This window comes from Nannospalax galili, unplaced genomic scaffold (genome assembly GCF_000622305.1).
Source record: "Nannospalax galili isolate Female #2095 unplaced genomic scaffold, S.galili_v1.0 scaffold406, whole genome shotgun sequence".
Lineage (NCBI taxonomy): Eukaryota > Metazoa > Chordata > Mammalia > Rodentia > Spalacidae > Nannospalax > Nannospalax galili.
The window spans coordinates 6,453,659-6,471,711 of record NW_008357033.1 but is presented as its reverse complement, the minus strand read 5'-3'; the positions used below and the strand labels follow the sequence as shown (position 1 = coordinate 6,471,711).

The 18,053-nt window shown below is 43.2% G+C and overlaps 2 protein-coding genes across 3 annotated transcripts in view; one reads left to right on the top strand and one right to left on the bottom strand.

The window, feature by feature from the left end:
• Positions 1-18,053, bottom strand: part of Syn2 (synapsin II) — a 192,296-nt gene that overhangs the window by 47,701 nt on the left and 126,542 nt on the right. Inside the window, exons 5-7 of the mRNA XM_008854903.1 lie at positions 13,959-14,048; positions 3,137-3,199; positions 2,614-2,756 (exon numbers count right to left, since the gene is read on the bottom strand). Of these exons, the coding sequence (XP_008853125.1) occupies positions 2,614-2,756; positions 3,137-3,199; positions 13,959-14,048 (296 nt within the window). The remainder of the gene's footprint in view (positions 1-2,613; positions 2,757-3,136; positions 3,200-13,958; positions 14,049-18,053) is intronic.
• Timp4 (TIMP metallopeptidase inhibitor 4) lies at positions 5,078-12,116 on the top strand. Of its 2 annotated transcripts, none has more exons than XM_029557075.1 (5): positions 5,078-5,851; positions 7,088-7,185; positions 7,868-7,982; positions 10,567-10,691; positions 11,433-11,531. In XM_029557075.1, exons 1-5 carry the CDS (start codon positions 5,629-5,631, stop codon positions 11,529-11,531), a joined length of 660 nt encoding a protein of 219 aa, XP_029412935.1. In that variant the 5' UTR covers positions 5,078-5,628. The 2 variants fall into 2 exon arrangements, with proteins under 2 accessions (XP_029412935.1, XP_008853124.1); XM_008854902.3 differs by having other exon boundaries at positions 5,107-5,851; positions 11,414-12,116.

Below are 18,053 nucleotides of genomic sequence, written 5' to 3'. Positions count from 1 at the left end.
AGGTATTTTGATAGCTGTTGGAGTGGTTAGAATCAGTGTCAGTTCCCTCTCAAAGGCTTCTAGATAGGGGGAGAAAACAAATTTAGCCATCATTTTAGAACAATAGTGGGTTGTCTCCCTTAGTTACAGGTGGGCACTACAGTATTGCAGACCAAGATTTGAAGTCTTATATACTAAGCAGCACTTTCATATTCAGAACAAAATCATCAATGAGAAATAATTGTCTAAATAACATTTTATATGGACTTAAGTCTAATGTCAGGGAGGTGTAATCCCTTGAACTCTTAAAGAAATATACTTATCACTTTAATCTTTGGTTATACTTTCATTTTGCATGTTTAAGACCATACAGTTGGCACAAATAAACCAATTTGAAATTTGTCCTGTTCTGACTTTTTTGTGGTTCCCTGTCTAGAACTTGTAATGCTAACTACTCTTGCCTTTACTTCTTCACATCCCCTATTCACCAGTCAAGGACTTTCTTTTCTCCCTACAGATAAGAGTTCTGCAATTTGGGAGTCTTAGATAGACCCACTGAAGGGGTACCCCAATCGCCTCACCCTGTATCCCGGTTCAGCATGGAAGCCAGAGGGTCTGTGTCCTGATTACCTATCAGCAATTTGGGTAACCTCTTCAGAGGATGGTGTGATAAGAATAGATGGTAGGAATTGGCTAGACAGTTAGGGTAAAAAAGACTTCAAAGAAAAGTAACCAGTTTCTTGGCTAAAAGTCAAAAGTCCTTGGGCCTCTTAGCAACATACTCTGTTCCAAAGGCCAAAAATGTCAAAAGTATTTGGGAGCTTTTATCTAATCCCTAAAAGATTTTAGGGTTGAAAGAAAGAAATAAAGGAAGTTTATACTCTAATAAATTGTCTTTGGCTTAAGGAAGGAAGGAAGGAAGGAAGGAAGGAAGGAAGGGAGGGAGGGAGAAAAAAAGAATAAAAGAAAAAAAAGAGTACACTAAGTTGTCAGAAAAAAGTGATGAGGAGATATGGGAGGTATTGAAGGGGAGGGAGTAGGCATGGATTTGATCAAAACACCTTATATGCATGTATGAAATTCTCAATAAAGTTTTTTAAAAGCCAAAAAAAATTAACATACAAAGTAACAGGTTTTGCTATAGCATGTTCATACACATGTGCACCAGTTTAAGTGCAAATTCTCAAGGATAGTTGTAATTCGGTCCTGAAAACTATCCTGAATGAAAACCACATACTAAAATATTGCTGATTAAAAGAACATTTATTTAAAAAAAATAGTATTCTGTCTTTGTGTATATTCTTAAAGCAATCTTCAAATCCTCTTTGGAAGCAGGAAAACTATAAATGTACAATTAACATTTTAAAACTAGGAAACTAGACAAAGTTAAAAACAGATTCTAGATTGGTAGTATAGTACAGTAAGAGTATGTGCTAAGCATGTACAAGATCCTCAGTTCAACCCCTAACACCCTAGCAACACAAAAGAAGAGGGAGGGAGGGAAGGAGGGAAGGAAAGAGAGATCCAAACTAAAACACAATAACAAAACAAACCCAACCCTTAAACCAAAAAGGCACCCCACTAACCACTACCACCTTTCTTCCTGAACGCTTGTGGGTGCCTACTGCCTACTAGGTTGGGATTCTATCATTCTCACCCATAAGAAATTCAGTCTAGAGAAGAGCATACTTTTTGGGGAAGTGTGGGAAGAGGATGTGAAAAGGCGTTCAGGGAAGGTGCCTCCCTTCCTCCAGAGGTAGACAGGGGTGGGGATGGAGGTATGTGTGGCAAAGATTAAATTCATGCATTAATAACGTTCTTTATTTGTAAAGAAAAATACATCTAAACAACTTTTTAAAAAGCCAGAGGTTAATATTGTCAAAATTTGAATTATAAGCCATTTGCACCACTATATATAATACAGAAGTAGGCAAGCCTTGAATACCCTTGTCTTCCTGAATTCTAACTCTTCCTAGTAGACACAGTTATACAGAGAAGTAAGCCACTCTTGGAAAAGCTAGGTTTTCAATGTACTGTAACATTTCTAGGGCTGGATATTTACATTTGGGGCTTAACTGCTTCTGTGATCTTGTAGTATGGTGAAGCATACAGATGCCTTTCACAGTATAAAATATGTAATGTGTGTAATATATGAAATAAGGTATACAGGAGCAAAGGCATACAACTGGTTTTAAGAAATATTAAAATAAGTGTTTCTGTGAATAGGATATAGTGACAGGCCCAATAACTACCACGATTTTAAAATAGTCAAGAGAGGAACTGGTATTTGGAGACAACTGTTGCAACTTGTATCACCACAGTGATACAAGATATCTGTGACTACCTTTAGTGAAAAGGTCTATTACTGCAACTACTGTAGTCTATAGTCTTTGCCAGTATCTACAGAGAAAGGAGATAGTAAAATTTCACCTGGAGGCTAGTGGAAAGAATATAATTTTATTTCTGTTCACAGATCCCCTCCTCCTCTGACTTATAGGATCCCTGACTGATGTAACATCCTCTCTCTGCTACCTACCTGTCTGCTACCTGTCCTACAAATCAGATGAGGTTAAACCAAGAGGTGGTTACTGAGGACAAATGAAGAGACCCTGCTGAGCATGTCTCCCCACTCACATGTAAGCCTTGTAGTTGTTGCCAATCTTCTGAACCCGGATGTCATACTTGGCATCAATGAAGGGCTCTGCTGTGGCATAGGTCTGGGTGAGGGCCACCACACTAGCAATGTCCTGGAAGTCGTAGTGATTTTCCACTTTGACCTAATGTTGATATAAGGCAGACAGGGAGAAAGGAGGACGTATGCATACACACATGGAGAAGTCCCAAGAGCCTGAAGTCTCCAAACCAACCACACTGTTTGCAATCTAGACAAAACATGAACGTCACATCTCCCTAGCAGTTTCTTTGTCTTTGGCCTCTTTTCTCAGAGCGCAGGATCATACTTGTTGCAGAAGACCTAAGGGACCAACAACCAGGTTGCTTGTATTCTCCACTGAATGCTTGGGCAAAATTCATGGATCCCAAAAAGGCCCAATCATGTCCTTGGAAAGAATTCACTAACACAAGAAATAGAATAGTTCACAAATGAAATTTCTGAAAGCAGCTTGGCCCCAGACCACTGCCAGCCTTCCTGCCTTACCTTGCCCATGCCTGAGTGAGCATGACCAATCTTCACCACCACAGGGAATGTAGGCAGTGTTAGCTGAAAGCAGAAAAAGAACTGGTCAGTATCTTTCGCTCTTTGGAATCCCACAAATACCTTATTTGGGAGTACCCTTAGAAGGATCCTTTAAAGAACTAGTACAACCTACTTGTCTACAAACTGGGCTTACAGAATGACAGTGACTTTCCCAAGACCACACCATGTACTAGTGACAGAACCATGAGGACCCTGTTCTATCTGATGTTCTCTACATCTTACTCTTTCACCTTTTTCTGCATTAGATAACCCTGGTAGGACCGGTTTTTTAAAAACCCAAAAAAGAGTCAATTTTGTTGTATGTAAACTGTACCTTAATAAGCCAGAAACTTTTAGAATCTATCTTTAGCACCTTAACGTCCATTAAGCCATGTTCCTCTTACTACTACTTCTCCCCTTCAAATGCTCAGCTTTCCCGTGTTGCTCCTAACTGTCCTCCTCTTCCTCTTTCACATTCTTTACCACTTACCAACACCACAAACTTGCCATCAAACACAGCTCAGTATGCCGAGGCCTATTTCTGTCCAGAAGGGGGTTTGGAAGAGGACATAAGAATTCAGTATGTTTATTCTTGGAAGACATCCTTAAGAAAGTAAACTCTTTCTTGAAGTAGTCCTATTTAATAGAGGTGCAATAAGATTTTAAGGAAGGGGCTGGAGAGGTAAATCAGTGGTTAAGAACACTGATTGTTCTTGCAGAAGACCCGGGTTTGAATCCCAGCTCCCACATGACAGCTAACAACTGTCCATAACTCCAGTTCCAGGGGATCCAACAGCTTCTTCTGTCCTCCACAGGCATTGCACGACACAGGTGCACTTACCTACACGCAAGCAATACATGCATACACATAAAAATAATGAATAAAATATTTTTAAAAAAGATTTAAAGGAAGAATTACCCTCTAAAGCAGAATTTTAAGTGGTAACAAAATGCAGGCAAAAGTAGTAACATGATGCTATGGAAGGAGTACTAGATCAGACACTGGGAGATGCAGAGTCTTGTTTCTCTGCCACTGACCTTCTGCATGTCACTCTATGTCATTGAACCTCTCAGCCTTCATATCTGTCAAGTAACAAGATGGTTCTGGTGCTTTTCAAGACCCCTCCAAATAATAACTCTATCTTGGTCTGAACATCACATGAAGAACCACTCTAGACACCAGCCTGGACCTGTAACACATATTTCTGATTTGGTTCTCTTCCAAGTTCCTTCTTTTCAAACATAACTACTACCATCTAATGGATGTCTTCTAAAGAACACAATATTAACTGCAGAAGAGTCAGATTCCTACAGAATGTAGGTGTGACCAGATATGTGGGTTTGGTCCTTTGGATTACAAAATGAAGGAAGGGGAGGAAGAAAAGGAACAAGGGATGGGGGGCGTGTCATATAATTCAATTCTATTTTATGGAGAAAAAATTTGAGGCTCAGAGAGGCAAAGGTCACAAAACCACCTAGTGACAGTCAGAATCAGAACCCAGCCTCCTACTTTCCAGTTTAGCTGGGTAGAAACATCCTGCAGCAAAAATAATTCCATGGGTTTCTTTTTATTCAGATACTTGGAGCACTATTCTGAGAGTGGACAAGGCTTGAGTCACAATGACCCCAACCAAGTACCTTGCTTGTTTGCTAAGCTGCTCCACGTTCTAAAACATGACAGTTTCCAGGGGGCAATGACATGCAATAAAAATCAGTGCAGCCCAGGGCCTGGAGATAGAGCTTTGAGGTTCAAAGTCTGCCCTAAGAGACAGGACACCTGGTGTTATAAGCCCCTGTGAACAGCACTGTCCCCAGCTATCTGCTGAGTCTAAGGCTCTGACTGTGAGAAAGGGTTTTAAAGCACTGGCTACTTTCTCTGACATCCCTCCCCACCCCCCAGCTGACAGAGCCAAGACACACACACCCCAACTTTCTCTGTCCTATTCCCTGACTGTTTGCTGTTGCTTTGGAGCCTCATAAATAGGGCATTGAAAACACTTCCTGCAGCTGAAAGAAGCCCTGAGTAGCTTGTCTCATTCCCAGTATGCAGCTCAGCAAGGGGTCCGTCCTCCTCTGTCACTGTCTCTTTTGCCTGTTGTAATTCTGTCTGCCTCTGATTTGGCTTGTGTCTCTCTCTATGTCTATGACTCTCCTCACTTGCTCCGGCTTGAGTCCCAATCCCTCATCTTTCTGCCTTCATGCCTTTGCACTCGTCTTTTTTGTTTTGTTTTTTGTCTTTCTGCCCTTAACAGCGGTCCCTCTCCCAGTAGTGCCTTCCCCCTACTTCCAGACTGCTTAATCACTGGGCTCTGCAGGCTTCTCTCTGCCTCTTACTAAGTCTGTTGGTCAGGAGGGCCTTAGGTCCTGTGGCCGTGAGTGGCCGGGTGCCAAAGGAGGGTGGAGTCCTTGGGGCGGGATTGGCTCTAAAGCCAGCTCATAAAGACTGGGACTGCATGAGGTTCTCTGAAGGAGTTTTGGAGGGGCTGTTTGCTACTACGGACAGACCCCCACAGGCTCAGTCGGGGCTCTGCAGTGTCATGCCCTGGAGCCCCCTGGCTGCGCTGAGCTGGGCGCTGGTGCTCCGGCTGCTGGCGTTGCTGTGGCCCCCAGGGCTGGGCGAAGCGTGCAGCTGTGCCCCAGCGCATCCCCAGCAGCACATCTGTCACTCAGCTCTAGGTGAGTCCAAGGCCCTTGAGGTCCACAGCAGGGGGTGCTTGTGGGAAAACTGATGCTGGGCTGAGTTGTAGACTGGAATCTGAGGGCAGGAGTGGAGCTCAAATCCTATATGGTTGCCTCCTGTTGAAGCTGATGGATCAGAAATGGCTTTTGCTTTATTAACCTTGGAAGTACAAAGCTTGATCTGTAAGAAAATAAATATCCTGTCATGGAACTCCAGAGTAGTTATCCTCTCCCCAGGCACAGGACAAGCTCTCAGTGGAGTTATACAGTGAACATTCAAAACTACTGGGATGGGGTGGTGTGGGGTGGTTTTCATTGTAACACCTGTCTCTTTCCCTGCCTATAACTGAAGTTGCCAACATGTCCCCATGCCAACACACACCCTTTGTCTTTTCTCTCCCCTCTTCCTGGATGCCCTTCTTTCATACCTTTAACTTCCTGGCAAACTCCTGCTCATTCTTCAAGGTGTAGCTCAGGTCCCCATTTTTATGATGACATCTTAATTCTTTGGTGCTACCACATCTCTGACATATTCATGCTTCCATGATTTTTAAAGGATGTTCTCCACTAGATCAAGACTTCTGCAGAATGAGGACCCTGTCATAATCACATCTATGAGCCTTGTGCCTAATGTAAGGCCAGGCAGAGAGGAAGAACTTTATAGACAGTTTTAATAGGTCTAGTGATGTAATTGAGTGGTAAGGCACCTGCCTCTCATATGTGAGGCCTTAAATTCAATCCTCAGTACTGGTAAAAACAAAAACAAAAACAAACTCCAAATGGAACAAACAAAATGAAAAAAGTTCAGTTTTTGATTAGTGCCCATTTGGCAAGAGACGAACTTTAGTGGAGGGTCAGAAAAATTTATGACTTCACATTTATTAATATCACTTCTATGTGAGTTGTGAGACTCTGGGCTACATAAATAGATGAGTCTCATACCAAATACCTTGAAGGGGCTCCTATTCCCTGCTCACTACACCCAGGGATACAGAGACCTTGGGCTCTAGAAATCTATAGGTTAACAGGCAGAAAGAGCACAGAGTTTGGGGACCTTACAGCCCTGAAGGGTTTGGGGCCTGCAGCTCACTACAGAACAAATTTCCAAGTTCCTTCTCTCACATGAACCACATATCTCAGACTCCAGTAACACTTGAACCAAAAATTCCCCTGCCACTGGGGGGACCTCAGAGTATTCCCACAGTGCTGAAGGTTCCCTCCTCTTCTGTACAGTAATCCGAGCCAAAATCTCCAGTGAGAAGGTAGTTCCTGCCAGTGAAGACCCTGCTGACATTCAAAAACTGATCCAGTATGAAATCAAACAGATAAAGGTACATAGGGGCAGGACAGGGTGTTAGCTCATGATGGGTTAATGGATGGAAGAGGGTCTGTGCTTTGGGAGGGATGAACCTAGTAATATTTAGGCAATCTGGCTCAGTGATCCCTGTGGACATGCTGCAGTAGAACTATATCAATTTCCTGGGGGCTGGGCCCACAGAATCCAAGTGGATTCTGGATACAGGGTGGGGACTCACTATCTTTCTGGTCCTATAGTTCTTTGTACATGGGACTGATGGAGTACCTTCCATCTCACTGGAATTAATCAAGGTTTAGACTTACTTTAAAAAAAATTATTATTTTTATTTTATGTGTATGAGTGTATTGCCTGCATGTATGTGAGTGTACCCGTGTCATGCAACGCCACGGAGGTCAGAAGAGGGCTTCAGATTCCCCTGGAAACTGGAGTTAAGGACAGTTCGTAGCTGCCATGTGGGTGTTGGGAATTGAACCCAGGTCCTCTGCAAGAGCAGTCAGTGCTCTTAACCGCTAAGCCATCTCTCTAGCCCCTAGACTTACTTTTTAAAAACAAATATAACCCAGCAGGGTCACCTGTGTACCAAATACTGAACCAAACTTTTGCTTAAATTTTTAGAAAGAAATAAGACATTTTTACCTGTTGATATACAAATTATACTTACTGACCCAATATTGCTTTTTGTAATTGCCTTTCAGATGTTTAAAGGGTTTGAGAAGGTCAAGGATATTCAGTATATCTATACACCTTTTGACTCTTCCCTCTGTGGTGTGAAACTAGAAACCAACAGCCAGAAGCAGTACCTTTTAACTGGTAAGTTAAAGACAGGGAACCGACGTTGATGGAGTTGGTACCAAGGACAGTAGTAAGAGAGAGGCCAGGGCCTTCTCTGAGTAGTAGGCTGAATCAGGTGTCAATTTCTTAGGGACAGAAAAGAGTTGTCCTAGTCATATGGCCTTTTAGTCAGGAGCAATGAAACCTCACTTGCAGCTCAGGAATCCTTGTTACAGTAATCCTGGCCACTGCTTCACTATTTAAAGGACAGGCTGCTCTAACAGTCTAGGACTACTAGCTCCATTTTGAAACAGTTATACTCAGTGTAAGATTTTTATCATCTTAAGCCACAATATATCTCCTGAAACTATTCTTTATGTGCTCATCTCTGCCCTTTGCACAAACCCTAATATAAGTCTTGAATCTAACACAGTTCAATCTCCATAAACATGGGCCTAGACAAGCTTCGTCCATACTGAACTGGTTGGGATATAACAGGGGAAGAGTCACCCACCTCATATACCCAAGAATATGATTCCATCAATGAATGACTACAACAATGAATTATTTTGGAGTTCAGGGAAAGGAGGTGTTGGTGTGGCTATGAATAATTAGGGAAGCTTCACTGTTTGAGTAGGACCTAAACTGCCCTAGATGGAAAATAATCTATAAAGAAAGCGAGGAAAATAAAGAGCATAGCCTGCAGGGAGAACAAGTAGAGGAATTCCACTATTCCTCCAAGGATTCAGCAGTGCATGACTGGCTACTATAGACTGCCAGGCCTTGAGCAGGAAAATGAAGAGTCAGGAATGGGTCATAGTCCTCAAAGAGTTCACACTCCAGACATGGCTCTTGAGGAGTGACAGGAACTAGAGGGCACAAGAAAATGGTCTTCTGAGCTCTGAGGATGTGGGATTGTGCTGCCCTGGGCAGCCTCTGCAGAGGTAGGGCATTGAACCCCGCTGCACCCCCTCCAAGTTCCCAGGGTGAGCAGACTAGGTCTTTTAAATCTCCTGATACCGCACTCCTTTGCTGAGCATCCACTCTTTGTGTATCTCACCTTTTCTAGGCACTGAGGTGCATGGGGGAAGCAGAAAACAAGTTTGCTTGTTTATTTGTTTGTATTAAGTTTTTTATTCTCAAGGAGGTCAAGTATAACCAAGAGTGGGACACATGATAAAATGTAACTATGGAAAAGGATACCCAAGCCTTCAGGAGAAGCCAAAAGCTCTTTTGCCTGAAGAGAAAAGTCCTTTTTCATCAGAATACTGCCAACCTTCATAGCCTTTTCTGTTACTTGTCAGTGATAGCCCCTTGTCTTTTTCTCCCCCAAGAGCCAAAATGAAATACTTATAGTTGCAGTGTTGGGCTGTCCTCTGCCTTTGTGTAGGATAGTCCCAGTGTTCAGAGGCTCTTCCACTTGTTTGGCATGTGAATTCCTACTCATCCCTTCAAGGTATAACCTAAGCATCATCTCCTCTGAGATAAACTTCCTTTGCCCATACCTCTTCCATATCAGGAGAGAATTATACCTTCCTTTGTTCTTATATCTGTGCAATTACACAGTCGAGGAACTTCTGCTCACTATGCCTCCCCTACTTGGGGGCAGAGATCCTGTCATATTTATTTCTGCATCCTTGGTACTAGGTTATAGCTGCTGCTTAGTGAATAAGTGGTGGAGTGTCTGAAGTTCTAGGAGAGGTGAGGGCTCACATTGTCAGGGATGGCTTTGAGGACAAGATATATTTAAAAAGATCTATGAAAGATTAGAAGGAGCCTGGTAAGTAAAGAGGGGAACTTTCTTTAAGGGAAATACCAAGGTAGGCATCAGTGAGGCAAGAGAGGCTGGTGTGGGTATTAGAAAGGGATGGAAAATGTTAGGGAACCTATTATTTTTTAATATCTTCTGTGGGCCTACAGCTGTACTGAGAACTCTATACACATTCTCTCATTTGATCCTAACAACAGCTTTATTGTTCCCATCCTCCATCTGAGAGGTTGTGTGGCATTCTTTAAGTGGACACAGCTAGAATATAATAGAAAAGAAGGGGTTCCACTCAATTTTTTCTATGATGGATCTAACTCGAGCCCTCATGCATGCTAAGCAAGTGCTTGATCACTGAGCCACAGTGCCAACTCTGCAGCTGGTTGGTCTACTTATCTTGTTTTTACTCAGTTTGAGATAGGGTCTTGCTATGTAACCCAAACTGGCCTCAAACTTTTGATACTTATTCCAGTCTCCTGAGTGCTAGGGTTGTAGGCATGTACTGACAGGTCCAACTAGCCAGGCCTTTACCAGAACTTATCATAATTCTGCCTTGCGCAAACATAATGAATGCATTAGTAGTCTCTTTGCTATAAAGGTTATAGGGATTTATCTGATCCCTTCATTGAGTCCTAAGTTGCTACTGCATTATAAAGCCATTTGAGATTGGGGTTTACTCAGTGTTGCAGACTGTGTATTTAGCATACATGAGGCATGGGTTCAATCTCCAGCACAAAAAAGGAAAAGAAAAGAAAAGGCCATTATAAGAGTTGCAATTCTAGGCTTTTTAATGATTGGGACCCCTGGAGCTCTAAGAGAAGACTCCTGACTTTATACTCTTCTATCTCTCCCATGAAGGCCAGGTTCTCAGTGATGGGAAAGTCTTCATCCATCTGTGCAACTACATTGAGCCCTGGGAGGACCTGTCTTTGGTACAGAGGGAAAGTCTGAATCATTACTACCATCAGAACTGTGGCTGCCAAGTAAGGGAATACCCATTTCCAAGGTCTCTTGGGGGTGGGGAATGAGTCTGGAGCCTCGAGGTCTTATGTGTTCTTTCACATGTTATTTATCCGCTTCCTATACTTAAATTGTGCCATGGACATTTGGGATGGGAAAGCAACAGAGTCCATAGTACCTTATCTCAAAGCACATTTTGGCTGGGAAGTAAGCTATCATATAAGGCAGACCAAGATAGCCACCATCTAAAGAGAATCCAAGCTGGGCATGGTGGTATACTCCTGCAATAGCAGCATTCAGGAGGCTAAGGCAGAGAATTCCAAATCTGAGATCAGGTTGGGCAACATCATGAGACACTGTCTTTTAATAAAAAGAAAAAGGGAGCAGAAAACAGGCAGGCAGAAAGAATAATCTTGGTCAGGCTCTGTAATAGTTAATTTATTTCAAAATTTTAATTTAGTCCATAATAAATTCATAAGTAATGAGGATTTCCATTTTGAGGTAAAGTAATGAAGCTCTAGAGGCTCTCATAGTCAGTGATAGAACAGGGTCCATCAAAGTTCATTCAAGATAACACTATTCACAAAGAGCATGGGGAAGGACAATTCAGGAGGAAATTTGGGACTAGGAAAGGCTTCATAAGACAGGGGGCAGTTGAGATGGGCAGTGAGGATATGCAAGAGGGTGAAAGGCAGCAACGGTAAAGGATTTTCTACTCACTTTGCTGTTGTGTGTTCACGACTAGATCACAACTTGTTATGCAGTGCCCTGTACTATCTCAGCCCCCAATGAGTGCCTTTGGACAGACTGGCTGTTGGAACGGAAGCTCTATGGGTACCAGGCTCAGTATTACGTCTGCATGAAGCATGTTGATGGCACCTGCAGCTGGTACCGAGGCCATCTGCACCTCAGGAAGGAGTATGCTGACATCATCCAGCCCTAGTAGGAACCAGTGACCACCACATCTTTTGAAGAGTCCTAAAGACCAAGCCAGTTCCCTGTGGTACTCTGATCATTACCACCTGCCATGCTGCTGCCAATGGGAAGTGACAAGTGAATTGCCTGGCCAGCATCATGGTGGCATGGGGCATGCGACAGCTTTTGTCCACATCTCCAGCCCACAACTTATTAAAGGCTGGGGAAGGTAGTATGACTTTTCTGTTTTTCCCTCAGCCCTTCTCCTCTGCATCTCAAATCCTATTAATTTAGTTTATGCCTTTTACTGAAAGTTTTTATTCTGTGTTGGGGTGTTTTCTACAGTCAGGACTATTTCCTCTCCGAGGAAAGTGTCTTTTCTTTTTCTTTAACTGATAGGGTAAGGGAGAAATGGTAACTGTTATGAGATGGTACAGTCTTATGATATGTGATACTAGTAGGTGAGCTGACTGTATGAGTGGGCTGATGGGTTGGAATGAAATGAACAATACACTAAAGCTACATATCCTCTACTGCTGCTCTCTCCCTTAGCCCAGTCCTCTGACATACTTTCCTCTGCTTGAAGAAGTAGCTTAGAGGACAAGCACTCACTGTGAGACTAGAATAGTCTACCCTCTCTCCCTATCCTGCACATTCCCTGATACTATTCCTGGTAGAAGGTCTGGCCCAATTAGCACACATCTTTGGACAAGAGTAGGTATTTCTCTTCCAGGTTTAATATCTTCAATGCCCTCAATTGATGCTCACAGTGCTTCTCTTCTGCTTCCTTTAGGTTGCTAATGCCTTTGTTCCTACTTCAGAATTTTGTTTTTAAGTAATAGCAACAAAAACAAAAAAAGTAAAACAACAAAACATTTTTCCCTTGCAGAGCTGAAACCCTAACTTCATTAGCTTTTTGAAACCTCAGATAGGCAATCATCTCCTGAGAACAAATTTCAGCAGAGGACAGAGGAGAAATAATACAAGGACCCTCTGGGGGGAGATGCTAGAGGGGAAATACACTTTGCACTTGCTGGAATTTTTTTCAGCGGCTATCCCTGTTAGATGTTATACCAGAAAAAAGCCAACTTTGATTCTCAGAGAGTATTTCCACTCTTCAGCTCAGTCCCCTTACCACTGTGCCTTGGATTCTCTGAGATCTACAGATACAAGTCCCTTAAGGTTCTTCAGCCTTTGTACATCTTTCTTGTATAGAGGGAAATGGGAAAGCCCCAAGATTAGCCTCTCTGATTTGTTAAGGACAAGAGCTTAAAATTCCAGAGCCTCTTCCTGGGAAAGCTCAGGTGAAGATGATGGAAATGGTTCTGTTTAAGGCCCAGGCCTATGTTTTACTTTCTATATGTGACAAGCCGGTGAGCAGGAAAATGTGTACTATGCCAGAAGGTGCTGGATTCAAATGCTACAATGAAGATCCCTTTTGGAGGAGGAGGGGAAGGGAACAAACATGATCTCTGTCCCAGAACACAGCACTTGGAAGGCTTTGGCAGTGAGTCTTCAAGCAGGATTATCAGGTGATAATCCACACATACACACACACACACACACACACACACACACACACACACACACACACACACACACACACACCAGCCGCGGAGAGCGGGTGCGAGATACACACACACACACACACACACACACACACACACACACACACCAGCCTTGGGCAGAGGGTGTGGGAGAGGGAAGAAGATGGGAAAGTAAACTCCAGTTGCCCTGAATGAAAAAGCATTATTACAGCTTCACCAACCAACCATTCCATCTCTCTCTTCCTTCTGATTGCCTAGGATGGACTCAGAGAAGGTGTAGTGTTAACTGCCTTATTTCAATTTGGAGGTAGCCCAGGAAATGGAGTCTGATGAATAATAACAACCATATCTTTTATCTCAGGAGTGCTTCATACCAGAAAGAACTTAAGAACCTGACTTAAATTTTGAATCATATTGGATATCTTGGTCAAGGGCAGTTATGTCCACCTGACTGTATAGTTGGGAAATAGATATACAGTGAGGGAATGTAATGTGTCCAATGACAAGTGGCAAAGCTAGAGAGCTACACTCACAGTAGTGAGCCTTTCTGACTGGTAGTCCACAGGTTTGTTATCCTGCCTTTTGTTGCTGCTTTTGTTGTTGCCTTTGTTGCTGCTTTTCTCTAGTCTGTCTACAGAATTTGAAAACAAAAGGTTGTTGGCTAAAATCTAGCTACTCCAGCCCCACTCCCTAAGTAGTCAGATAGTTCCTCCTTACTGGAGTATTTTGAGTTCAGAGGCTGAGGTCCTTGCCAGAGCCCCATAGGCACCATGTGACTGAGGCAGGGGTAGAAACCACAGAAACCCAAGGCCTCACTCAGCCACCTACCATCTCTCTGTGGTTGGGGTAGTACGTCTGCTCTATGAGTGGGAACGTCTCCCCTCCCAGTGTCTTGTAGATGCTCACCATCTGGGCAAACTGCAAAGACAAGAAAAATGCCAGCTTATCTTCAGCTTCCAGAACAAACAGACAAAACATCAGTTCATCAAATAGATTCTGAGTGTTTTTTCTGTGGAAGACATTGTGCTAAACACATTGGTGATATAAGAGAAAGGTACGTACAATTTCTATTCAAGGAACACATGCTTTCGTTGGAGAAGGCAGAGAGGAAGCTAGCATTTACTGAGTACCTACTTGTTTTAGTGGCTTTTTAAATTTAATTTTCTTATCAAACTGACAAGGCTGAGAAGGATTGGAAACATCACTAAAATTACAGAACTGGGGCTGGGGTAGTGGGGCATATCTGTAATCTGAACACTTAGCAGAAGCGGGAGGATTAGAATTCTGAGGCCAGCCTGGCCTACATAGTGAGCTCTAGGCCATCAGGTTGGGCTACATGGTAAAATCTTGTTTACAAAAAACAAAACAAAACAAAACAAAAATCAGTAACAGAACTGAAAAGAGATGAAGCTAGTATTAAAACTTAGGTTGGGTTTCTAACCCCAAATACATGCTCTCTGAATAATGATGCAAGGTAAAGCTGGAGAAGTAACAGACACCAGGTCCTAGAAGTTCATATGCTGGGCAAAGAAACAAATGGCAACTTTTCCCTGTGTGCTGCAGAGTCACCAGAGCCTGCAGGTGGTGCCATGAACGAGGCTGTCCCAGGAAGATCTGGAGGGCCACAGTAAGACAGAATCATCTTTCTGCGACCAACTTACTCATCCAAGTACTGAACTAGCTAGAAAGGTCCCCATGACAAACTAAGAAGTGTTAAGGAGAAAAGGCAAGGTTCAACTGTTTACCATGTTAGGGTTGGAAGGTTTTCGGTGCACATTCAGCACTCCCTGACCCTTCATAAATGAAGAAACTGAGAACCAGGGAGGTCAGTTGTCCAAGGTCACACAGTACTTGAGTTGGGTTCATAGCCAAGGTCCTTTATTCCCAATCTGTATTTCTTCCAATTCCTTCACAAACCTGCTTCTCAAGTTTTGCAGAGACCATGTTCTTCTCACAGGAAGGACAGGGTTCTCCCACTTCATCCACATATACTCTGCAACCCCACCCCCAGCATCTGCAGCAGGGGAAATACAGCATCTTCTCTTTAGGGCTACTGAATGGATTCACACTCCAAATTGGCTACCAGGGAAAACTTGCCTTCTGCTTATCAGAGACAGGAAAGCTAGGACCTTTTGCAACAGTTTAAGCCCTATTATTAGTACATGAGCCATGCAAGGGAGGAGGGCTTAGAGTACTTAAAGCTCAGAATTAGGTCATTAGCAAACTGGAGTCTTCTGGTTTTTGTTTTCCTATTAAATTGCTAGGTATCCTTAGGCAAAAGATCTCTCCAGGCCTCATTTTCTTCAGACATAAAGGGAGAAGGTTAAAGTCGATGAGTTTTTCACATTTTGTTTGTTTGTTCTGAGACAGGGTCTCCCTGTAGCCCCAGGTGGCCTAGAACTCACTATGCAGACTAGGCTGGCCTTAAACTCACAGAGATCCACCTGTCTCTGCCTCCGAGTGCTGGGATTAAAGGCATGTGCCACCATGCCTGTCTGAGTTCTTCACATTTTGTATCACAAAGAACAACCCTTTATTAAATTTCTTCTTAAATTCCATTATTAAACTGCAGTTTCAGTGGTTGTGGTCCTTCATGGGTGAAGATATGATTAAAATGCTAGAAAGCTTTGGAATATCTGGGCCATACCTTCAGTGACACATAATTGACAACTAGAATTCTAAGTCCTCTTCCAGAACTCAGCCCCCAAGATTTTATTGTTGAAAAAAACTTCAGAGGGTCTCCAAACCAGGTCTCCTGGTTTTCAAGTAAGGACACTGATGCTAGAGAAGCAAAGGAAAGTGCAGGCTCCCTGATCATACCTAGTGTTGAGGCTATATTGGGAGAGCACCAGGTCCCTTTTTTTCCTTGCCCACTGTATCCTCCATTATACTCCGCACTTTTTATCATCCTTGGTTCTTCAATCTACTTTTGGTTGTTAAGGCTGACCCCCCCGCCCCGACATTTCCTTTATTCTCAAAGTCTTCCCATCACCTCACCTAACCTTCCTCTACCTGGGCCTGACTGGATTTCTTCTCTGCCTGGGCTTCTAAGGCTCTCCATCATCCCCAGGGAGCTGATGCCAGATCTGCCTGAAGACCTCTGTCCTGCTGCAGCCCACACTCTGGCATGGCACCAAGGCATGTGGGGCCCTATCTTCCCTATGTGTGGGTGAGTTACACAGACACCACACAGCTGCCAGGAAGGCCCCCGGCAGACTCCCAGGACCCTGGGACAGCCAAGACTAAAATGACAGCCAGTTCCCAGGCTCTAGTTGGGTCCCTGAGAGCTCAGTCTCCCCACTCAACTGCCAGTACTCCCTGTCTGTTCAAGGTACTAGGCTTGGCATCTAACCTCTGCCTCCTTGGAAACTTAGACTAAGTCACAAGTACACAGTTACCAATTAAACAAAGGTGATATCTGATAAGGGCTATTTCCTCTATGCAGACCAAACAATGAATATGGGAACCTGTATGCTGTTGATAGTGAATAGACAGAGGTTCATTAAAAATAGTTATCCAATGGCAGGAATTCATTGAAGAATGGGATTTCAAGATCTATTTGAATAATGTGTTATCCCTATCTCTTCTGGATATTAAATGTTTTTATTTAACCCTAGCCCATCAGTCTCCTAAAACAACCCAGAAAGACTGATGAGAATTCAGATAAATTTGGAGCAATAATGGATGGTGGCATTCTTGCTTTCTCTGGACAGATGCTTTCATTGACAGACCTAATTCTGCTTCTAAAATCTGGTGGCCTGCCCTGGCCAGTTTTGGAGACAGAGGACATGCTCAGAGTCATGCTAGGGCAAGGCAAAGCCTTTTCTAACCCACCAGAAGCCTCTCCTTACATCAAGAGCATCTACAGTAAGAAATTTAGAAACATGAGCCAAAGCAATCACCTTTGATTGCTCCTCTCATGGTCAACAAACTTTCCCACTTCTACTAATAAGCTGAGAAAAACAAGTAAAATAGCATTTATGTGGCAACTGCTTAGTGAGACTGCAGGGAGAACTTGGTGTGTGGCCAGTGAATCCTGCTGTTCTCATGGGATGCCAAAGGCAATGTGCTGGGATTGTGAATGGGTGAGAGTATGAACCCTCACCAGATCCCAGATCCCATGAGGGTACAAAGCCCTAGCTAAAGGCTCTCTCTGTCCCTCCCTTTCCTGGCCTCTGCCACAGTTTAGGAAATGAGAGCATGGAACAATCTCCTTTAGGAGGTTTCAGATACCAGGGAACTATAACAACCAGGTTGGCAAAGTGATGGCATATACTTATTAATCACAGTTAACAGACACAGAAGCACAGCGAGGTTCAGTCACAAGGCTAAGTTAGTAGAATCACCCAGTAAAAGATAATAGTGGCATCACCCTGTGTAGTCATGAGAGAACAAAATTCTGACAAGTATTGGGGATGGAGTGGGTTAGGGCATATTTATAGGAGGAAGGTCATATGATTGAGAAGAAAGGGGAGGTTCCCAGAAAAGACATTTTATAGATGGCTCATATGTACTCTTCTGGGATTGACAACACACTCAAATAACATCACCTTTTTAGTCTGTTTTCTGTAGAACACTGGGATTCCAGATGTTGCAAGCCACACACAAGAAAGAGCTGAACAAGTAAAGCTCAGGAACCCAACCCCTCCTCAACTACAGCAGCTCCCAGACCTCAGTCCTTGCTCATGCCTCTTTCTCCCACACTGTAAGGTCTCTCTGGCTAAAAGTTTCTACTGCTCTCCAAGATTTCTAGACTGGCTGTGGAAGAGAAAATCAAACTAGCTCTTCCTCATATTAATAGTCCATTTTATGTAGAGGCAATGTGATTTAGAGTAATTTTGGCTTTATAAGTTTGCCAAGTGACTTATTCCTTTCTGGGTCTTATTTCTCTGTACAAAGAAAAAAAAATACCTTCCATAAAAG